This window comes from Aptenodytes forsteri, unplaced genomic scaffold (assembly GCF_000699145.1).
Source record: "Aptenodytes forsteri isolate BGI_AS27 unplaced genomic scaffold, ASM69914v1 Scaffold231, whole genome shotgun sequence".
NCBI classification, from domain to species: Eukaryota; Metazoa; Chordata; class Aves; order Sphenisciformes; family Spheniscidae; genus Aptenodytes; species Aptenodytes forsteri.
Window position 1 is genome coordinate 3,182,848 of NW_008796046.1, and position 9,274 is coordinate 3,192,121.

Sequence of the window (9,274 nt, forward strand, 5' to 3'; positions counted from 1 at the left end):
GTCCCTCTCCAGCCTTCTTGTAGGCCCCCTTCAGGTACTGAAAGGCTGAAGTCTCCCCGGAGCCTTCTCTTCTCCAGGCTGAACAACCCCAACTCTCTCAGCCAGTCTTTATAGGAGAGGTGCTCCAGCCCTCTGATCATCTTTGTGGCCCTCCTCTAGACTTGCTCCAACAGGTCCATGTCTTTCCTGTGCTGAGGGCTCCAGAACTGGACGCAGTTCTTTTGAGGTCTCTAATAGTCACACTATAGATTGTAAATACTATTCTAGTTTCCCTCTCTTTTGGCTCTGTCAACAGCAGAAGGTCTGCCATTGCTGTTTACGAGATACTTCTGGAAAATGCCAGTCACTTGAACCAGAAGAGCCCTGCTGAACAGATGGCTTTCACTCCTTTAAATAAGAGAAAGGAGGAAAGATGCAACTGCCCATACACGTTGGGAAAGAAGCATTTTGTCTTACTGGCTGGCAGGACATTGCAGATGAGGAGACAGTCAGCAAAATTACATCAGCCACAAAATTCTTCAGATATCTACTTCCCTTAGACAATTTCCATGTTCTGCATCTTGCTGCCATTCTATGTCTTAAAATGGCCAAGTGGCTTATGCTTTACCTCCTACTGAATCAAAACTAAAATTCACTTACCCTCCTTCAAAAGGATTGTCTCCTGGAATGACATGAGTGCTGTCCTTGCCGATCAGGAACTTGATCCGATCGTAGAACGAATGCAAGCTCTGCTGGAGGATGGGGGCTTGCGTCTCCTGGATGATATCCAGGGGGTCCGGGGAGCCCAGGCACAGCGCATTGACGTGGCACAGTGGCTGCAAGCAGCAGTCTGGGTCCATGCAATCCACCAGGCCATCTGCAGAAGGGTAAGGAAGATTTTAGAGCAATGGTAACATGGAGTGTTGTAGACTTCAGGGTGCAAGAACTCTTTCCAATGCACACAACAGAGAAATGTGAATTTACACCTACATAGAGTAAGGCATGTTCCCTTAAAGCCCCAATAAAGAACCTCAAATATGTATTAATATGTAACATTAATATGCATTAATAAGTAATCTATGAAAACACACACATACACATGAGATTAGACCTTAAAAAAAAGCATCTTTGAGGTTAATTCTGGGATATACCATTTCACATCTCAGTCACTCAGATAACTCCAGAGCCCCAAAAGGTGGTTTTTTTCCTGTCAATATACAAATGACTTTTGTACACTGGTCCTGTTCCCTGTGCAAACCACAGGCACATTGCATCATACCAAAGCTATCAGGGTTGCTTTCAGCAGGACTAAATAGTGAATAAAGCCACGGTATCTACCATGGCTACAGAGAGATCTATACAGGCAACCCACTAAAGATTCTGGCTAGATAGATGAGAAAGTAAGGGAGATTTTGCTGGAAAGGTTCAGTCTCTTTTGGCCTTTGTCACATTTATTCCCTGCAGACACAGAGTAACAGATGACCTCAAACTCTCAGGACATAAATCTTGTACTTTCAGCACCACTAAATTAATAATAACAACAATAATAGCAGTGGACACACATGAGAAAAGCTTGCCAAGCGTACTCTAGTAAAATGAGGGTTTGCATAGCTGTCAAGTCATCAAATGCACAGACAGTACTACTTTCCCTCCCACCACCATAGCAGCATTCCCCAGTTCATTTTGAGATGCCACTGTTCATTGCAAAAAGCTTAGTAAAAAGCAGTGACAGGAAAGAAAATACAGAAAAAGCTCAGAAGAGGTTTGATGAAGCATCACATTTAGAAATAAAAGTTGTTAGCATGTAGTAGAGATAGATCTTTAAATCAGATAAGGGAACTGGATGGTTTTCTTCTCGGGTAATGGGATATGGAGCCCTTCACTTCCAACTCATCAGTTCAAGCAAGACAGTTTGATAGTGAATGAAAATTGTTACCATGTGATGGCTGTTCAAAGACCTATGTGAAATGAGTGGTTGGTCTCAGTGTAGTTGCTGGGAGCTCTATATATCAGAGAAACCACCTTTACAGCTAGCATCCTACTAACGATTTCAGCCTAGAGGCAAGAAATGAATGCGCTTGGAAAGCAACAATGTCCTGAGAGGTAGGTCTCTCCTGAAGTGGGATGAGATTTGGAGTTGTCAGGATAATGTATTTTTTATTTCAAAGAAACCGTAAATTAAAACAAGACAGTGTGTCATTATTACAGATTGTGAGCTTCAGTTGCATCCCAGTTATGCCAGTATGAATTAGAAGTCCTTTCACTAAAGTTACTGGCATTATTTTGAATTTACTGTAATACAAATAGGTTGAGAATCTCATCTGTTATTATTGCTCTAGTACTTACGATGGCTTACACGTCATGGACTCGGATTCTGTTGAGTTATACCTGTTCCATTCTTGGAAGATTCTAGTGCCATAAAACATCACTGGCAACATCATTTCATGTGGTTACCCATACACAGAGAACTGAACAAAAAGCCTGTTCAGCGTTCCCAGAGTTTCCATTCTACGTGTGGGTCAAAGTGCAAGGAATATCTGCTCCATGTAGACATGTACACACACACAATGAGTCATTTTCACAAGTGCTCTGCACCTCCCATTAATGATAATGGGAGCAGTGTTAGATTAGCAAAAGTGCTTTTGAAAATCACATCCATTATCCTTACCTCTGTCTGTTCTGATATCTCTACATCTTTATAACTCCTTGCAAAACTGCCACAAAAATTTATCAGCTCGGGCACAAAACCTACCCATCTGCCTTTTCTCTTGATGACTAGTGATAATGAAAAAGAACTAATTACGTTTTATTTGCCCATTAAAAAAATGACTTGCTGCAGATGATTAGGCCAGTAGGATTCTGGAAGGTCAAATCTCAGATGGAATTTGAGAGACCGTTCACAGAATAAAGACCTGCATAGATGTAATATGCTTATCCTGATAGAAAAAAAAGAGACAGAAAAGAAACAACAAACCAGCCTTGTTACTATATCAACTACAGTTTCAAGCAAGACAAAATGTTGTCATTTTCTCCCACACATTAATAATGTTTTCTAAGGCTACAGACACTCTGCTGAGAGGACGGCAAACCAGCTGTACCATACCTCTTCATTACCCTGTCTTTATTCTAGGCATCAGAAATGTATTTTGGGACCTGAAGCTGCAAGACAGCAAGGAAATGTTGTTTTTGCAGGAAACGGTAGATAAATGTTTGAGGAACAGATGCACAGGACAGTGTTTTGTACAGGTGGGACTGCTGAGGCCTCATCTGCAGATAAGTCTTTCAACTAATGTGTTTCAGGCCTGTATGGAGTAAGCTGGGGGCAATTACATCGGAGAGGTTTGTCACTGACATCTTAAAGTCGTTAAGGTCCTCAAGAGCTGAAATGAGGTTTGGCTACTCAACTCCCTCCAATATCAACAGCAGTCTCAGGGCAAAGCATTTCTTTCACTTAGAAAATGTAACGGACATTTTTGTCAAAACCATGGAGAACAGCAAGAGTTAAGCTACAAACCGGATGATAAATAGTGATGTCTCCATCTGAATATTGTTTTCTTGTGTTTTTTTATTGTATGGTCCACAAGTGATCCAAGTAGTGCCCTACAGTGAATTGTACGGAGATATAATGAAACTGTACACAGCTATGACTTCTCATGCCCTGAGATCTCTCACTGGATCCATCAGAAGAGTGAGGATAAAGTGACATTTGCAAGAAGCTCCCTACCCATGAAGAGCAAGGCATTCAGGGACCTGCACGGATTAATAGAAAATAAAATCAGAGCAAAATATAACTCATGCTTTAATGGTCCAAATAGACAAAAACAAATGTGGGAAGCCAGCACCAGCAGCAAAGGAAAACATAGCAAGGTATGATCTCACAAAACAATATGAAGTAATAATACAAAACACCTTTGAAATTTATAAAGCATAAAGGTGAACTTTCCTTAGAACTCTCTGCAAAATTTTCCAAGAGAAGCCACAGAAGGAGGTGAGCATGGGACCTAGTGGCTTCTGCACCCCAAGTTTTGCAGCAGCAAAACAGAGACCCATGATCCGTGCGTGGATTCCTAACTCTGGTAGCTCCCAGAGCACAGATAGGCAGCACCATAAGTTCTCAGCTAAGGCCATGTTTATACCGCTCTTGGTTTTAGAATGTGGCAGCTCCCTTATTCTACATATAGCCATAATATGACCATGGCACTTCAGACCAGAGAACAAATGTGTTGCTGAATTATCTGCATGCAAGGTTGAAAGTCCTGCATAGAGGGATTACAGTAATTCATATGCTTTAAGGTCAAAGAGGCTACTATGATCAGCTTGCCTGACCTCTTATATACACAGGCTGTTCATTTTTTTTCCCCTCAGAACTGGATTAAAGCCTGTCTTTTAGAAAGTTATCTCATATATCAAAGACAGCTGATTACAGTGAGTCCACCACTTCCTCCGGTAAGCTATTCAAATGCTTAATTACTGCTAGGAAACTGCATCTTATTTCAAGGTTGAATTTGTCTAACAACTCCAATATCCCGCCACTGGAACTTGTTTTGCCTTTGTCTGCAAGGTTACCAACATTTCCTTCTGCCCTGCAAGCTCTGATGTCTTTTCCATGTGCAAGTCCCTCCTATTCAAATTTAATTACTGCTAGGAATCTGCATCTTATTTCAAGGTTGAATTTGTCTAACAACTCCAATATCCCGCCACTGGAACTTGTTTTGCCTTTGTCTGCAAGGTTACCAACATTTCCTTCTGCCCTGCAAGCTCTGATGTCTTTTCCATGTGCAAGTCCCTCCACACAGAGCAACAATCCATTCCAAACCTTTTCTCTGAGCAGCTGAGGAAGATTAAACTTCCCATCGTAAGGTTTGTTTTCCAGCTGCTGGATTTTTTTTGTGTGTGGCATCCTTTGATCTCTTTCCAGTAATTTCACATCTTTTGTTATGTGTGGGCACCAACAATGGACACAGAACTGTGGCAGCAATATTGGGTACAGAAGAGAGACCACTTCCCAGCTGTTGGATTTTTATTCTTCTAAGGTTCACAGTAGCCTTTTAGCAACAGCCTTGCACTGAGAACTCATGTTGAGACAATTATCTCCAGTGACCTCTAAATCCTGCTCTGAGTCATTGCTTTTCAAGAGTCTCCCAACCCGTAAGTATAACATGCTTTCTTTGTTCCCAGGGGTATTATCTTGCATTTTGCTGCATTAAGACACATTTTGTTTGATTGTGACCTTGTAGCGATGTGTGTCAGATCACTCGGTATCAAAATGATCTGGGTACGCTATTTACCACGATATCAAGCTTTAGGTGACCTGAAGTTTTTACCAGGAGAGATTTAAACTACATTCTAAGACAATGATGAAAATGCTGAATAGGGTTGGATCCAACAACCAATCCCAAGGGACCCCTCTGAAAAAACCTTCAATCACGGATGCCTTTCAATTAACAAATTAATTCGGAGATCCGTCACCAAGTCAGATTTTAAGCCATCTCTTGTGTTCCTCAGTATTTCTATGTAATACAAGTTTTTACACCTTTGAGACATTTTATGCATCCTATATAGACACAGGTGCCCTTAACACCTAGACTGGCAGTCCTTTGTGTAAAGCCATGAAATAAATAACTTCTGTGATTTCAGAGTTACCATGGGGTGAATCAAATCACTGCCTCTGTGAAAAGGGAGCTATTGGCAAGACATTGCCACATCTGGTAAATAATGTGATCAATGGGTGGCATCTTTAACTAAGAATCATGTAATCATAGAATAAGTAAGACTGGATGGGACCTCTGGAAGTCATCTTGTGAGCCCTGTCTCATTCCCTTCAGAGAGGGATAGACACGAAGGGGAATCATCAGGACCCAGCAAAAAACGTTCCTTTTCTGCCATTTACAATAAAGCAGCTCCAATATATTCAGCTAACATTATTTTTTAGGGGACCAAGCCCACTTTGATCAGATAATCTGCACTCTGTATATCACCAGACAGCGAGTTTTACTTTGGGATTACTGCATCTAGCTCATTTCTTGTAGGTGGAGTTGGAATACTGTTTTTAGAAAGATGCTCTATATCATTTTAAAGATTGCAAATCCACCAATCCCATTAGTGAGCTCTTCCAAACACTACCGTAAACTCTTTGGGAGCAGAGACTGTCCTTTTATTTTCTGTTCACAAAACATCTGAAGTGCCAGCATAACTCAATGAAATAACCACAATTCTCATTAAAGATTTGTATCTGCAATGTATTTTCAGCCTGTTCTCCATGTGAGCATTGCTTCATGGAAGGGACTAAACTCTAAAGCTATCTGTGCCTTCTTGGAGCAGGACCTTGGCCTAACGAGCAAGACACTTGCTTAATACCAGCTGGAAAACACTTGGTATTAACTGACTTTAAATACTGTCACTGTAGCAACTGGGACAGCTACATTAGATAATGACAATAGATCTGAATGCTGACCTTACTCAGGAGTTTCATGAGGTACTCAATATCATAACTGCCTTCCACAAATAGTCACCTGGACGCCAAATTTAAGATGACCTAAAATTACTTGGCTTTCAAACACTGCTTGTGACCCATCACTTTCTGAAAATTGTGCCCTTCATGATGTTTAAATAGCACGCAAAAAAATACAGCCACCCAAACCAACCAGAAGTTTTGAAAATTTGCAGCTACTGGGGTCAGTGTGGAGGACACAGGCCTGTGTCTTGCATACTCTGCCCACTGGAGCTTCAGCTTCCATAGCGCTGGAGGAGCACTGTCTCATGCTCTCTGGTATTTACTACACAAGGAGTTGCAGTATCCAAGCCAAAAGTAATTTTCTTCTCAAGAAAACAACAAATAAACTGAACCTGTTCCAGGTGTGTTATGATAGAAACAAAGTTGGTATGGTAAGCACCTCATCTGCCAGGTGGTTGGCTAAATGGGACATGCTCCTTCCCTCCCAAGCACGCAGGACGGGGCACGTGCTGCATAACTAAAGGGGTTTTGTGACTGTCTTCCTTGTCTGTAAGCCTTCACATCCAGATTCTCCGGCTTCCCTGAAAGCCTCCTTTGCTAGGAATGGGTTAAGATCCTAAGGTACACAACCAGCCACTAACTGACAGAAAAAACTGTGTGCCTATTGAACACCAGTGCTTATTAGGAGAGGCAGATCTTTTGGCTTACTTCTAAACTATGATGAGATGAGCGTGACATATTCCCTCCCCAGAACAAAAACTAATTGTCACATTCACGGCCGCTACTATCCTGCAAAATAATTACTCTCAGCAGTAATGGGGCTACTGTCCCTGCATTCCTCGGGTTGCTGCTGCACTTGCTGGCTGCAAAGTGCTCACAAATCCCACAGCAGTCTCATGCAGTCTGGTTTCCAAGTCCCTCACCCACCACCATGCAGCACCAACAAGGTGTCAAGGATTAGTGTTTTGTACAGAAGCAAAGGGCTGGTTTTGAGAGACTGCTTCTGCAGTAAACAAGATCAGCCGAGAGCTAATAAAATTTCAAATTAGCTGTGACTTTTCATGGCCCCACAATTGTGTTGGCTGATTTAATGGGCAGCGTCTTAGCTTGCTGAGATTGAATAATTGAGCATTTCTACAGAGTTATGGATGCTGCAACAAAAATCCGTCATGCTAACATCAACAACCGAATGCAAATAACCTTCAGCCGGAGATGTTATTATGTGTTTAAGGAGACTCTGACAGGTGATGCACGTCAAGTGTTGGGCTGGCACAGGCAGGCCACAGGTAGGGACGGACCTGTTTGTAGGCAGAGAGCATCCTGTGGACCGTGATGCACATCGGAAGCCCCGGACACAGAGGCAGATAGGAGGAGGTGAGCCTAAGGAGCCTTATTAGGGTAAATCTGGGAGAGCGTACATGACAAACTCAAGGATTGCTCCTGCGGAAGATCATGAGACCTTTTGCCACTGACTGCAGTGGGAAGAGCCTCTGTGAGAAACTGTACTAGGCAAAGCAAAACTAGAAAGAAAAATAACAATAAAACCCCATTGTCGTTCAGGAGTATTTTCATTGCCAATGAAAGCATAAAATGCACTGGTTATACAAATAATTGCATCTCTCACCTCATCCAGTTCTTATCTTTCACTTTCCTTTCTGTGCCATTCACCAGGCAACATTATCACTTTTTGTGAGGACACTGTCTTGTCCTGTGATGCTTTTGGATGTATTACTGGGAGAATTTGGATGGGGAGGGTTTAAAATACAAACACTCAGAGGTAAAGCTAACAAAGTGTTAGTCTTACTCTGGAGCAAATCAGATTTTACCCTTCCAGCTCTAGTCTAAACTCTGGTGACGCAGAGACTAAAGGAATGGCTCAGTACTTCTGCACAAAACACAAGTTATTGTTCATGTGAATGCTTGTGCTGATGAAGCTTTACAGGAGTAACGATGTTCTGCCCTGAGTTGAGGACTGACACTCAATTTACTTCAATTGGATTTGGGGAATAAATAGGTTTTACTCCAGTGCTTTGAAGAGAACAATTTTACTTATTCAACACAAGAGTTGCAGCTTTTGGCCCCACCGTAAGGAATGAAAGGGCAACAAAACACAAATGTAAGGAACAATAGCAATGTGACTGTCAACCCCCTGTGGTCATGTTAGCTATTAATGTTCTTTTCGCTCTTTCTATTGCACCTGCTGTTTTGATTTTGCCTGCGTAAGGTTCTCACTGGCTGTATACTGGATAAATTAGGTTGCTGGCTGCCTGCGAAAGGAATTGCCCCTCTAAGTGCTCAGCACATATTTGCAAGTTCAAAATAATATAGTCATATGTAATAGTAATCATGTATTTGAATTACAGCACTCCTTGGGCTCTAGTGCAGACTACAGAAATACTCTGCAAAAAGTCCATCCTAATCCAGAGCTACATTCTTCTTTAACAAACCATCTGAAAAGAGAAAGAAGGGAAGAGGAAGGAGGAAATAGAATCATAGAATCATAGAATAGTTTGGGTTGGAAGGGACCTTTAAAGCTCATCCAGTCCAGCCCCCCTGCAATGAGCAGGGACATCTTCAACTAGAGCATGTTGCTCAGAGCCCCGTCCAGCCTGACCTGGAATGTTTCCAGGGATGGGGCATCCACCACCTCTCTGGGCAACCTGGGCCAGTGCTTCACCACCCTCAGCGTAAAACATTTCTTCCTTAGATCTAGTCTGAATCTACTCCCCTTTAGTTTAAAGCCATTTCCCCTTGTCCTGTCGCAACAGGCCCTGCTAAAAAGTTTGCCGCCATCTTTTTTATAAGCCCCCTTGAAGTACTGATAGGCTGCAATAAGGTCTC

General features: G+C 42.2%; 1 protein-coding gene across 1 annotated transcript in view; it reads right to left on the reverse strand.

Annotated features, from left to right (window-relative positions):
• Positions 1 to 9,274, reverse strand: part of TENM4 (teneurin transmembrane protein 4) — a 421,264-nt gene that overhangs the window by 101,362 nt on the left and 310,628 nt on the right. The window contains exon 16 of the mRNA XM_009286142.2: positions 640 to 856. Coding sequence (XP_009284417.1) covers positions 640 to 856 — 217 coding nt within the window. The remainder of the gene's footprint in view (positions 1 to 639; positions 857 to 9,274) is intronic.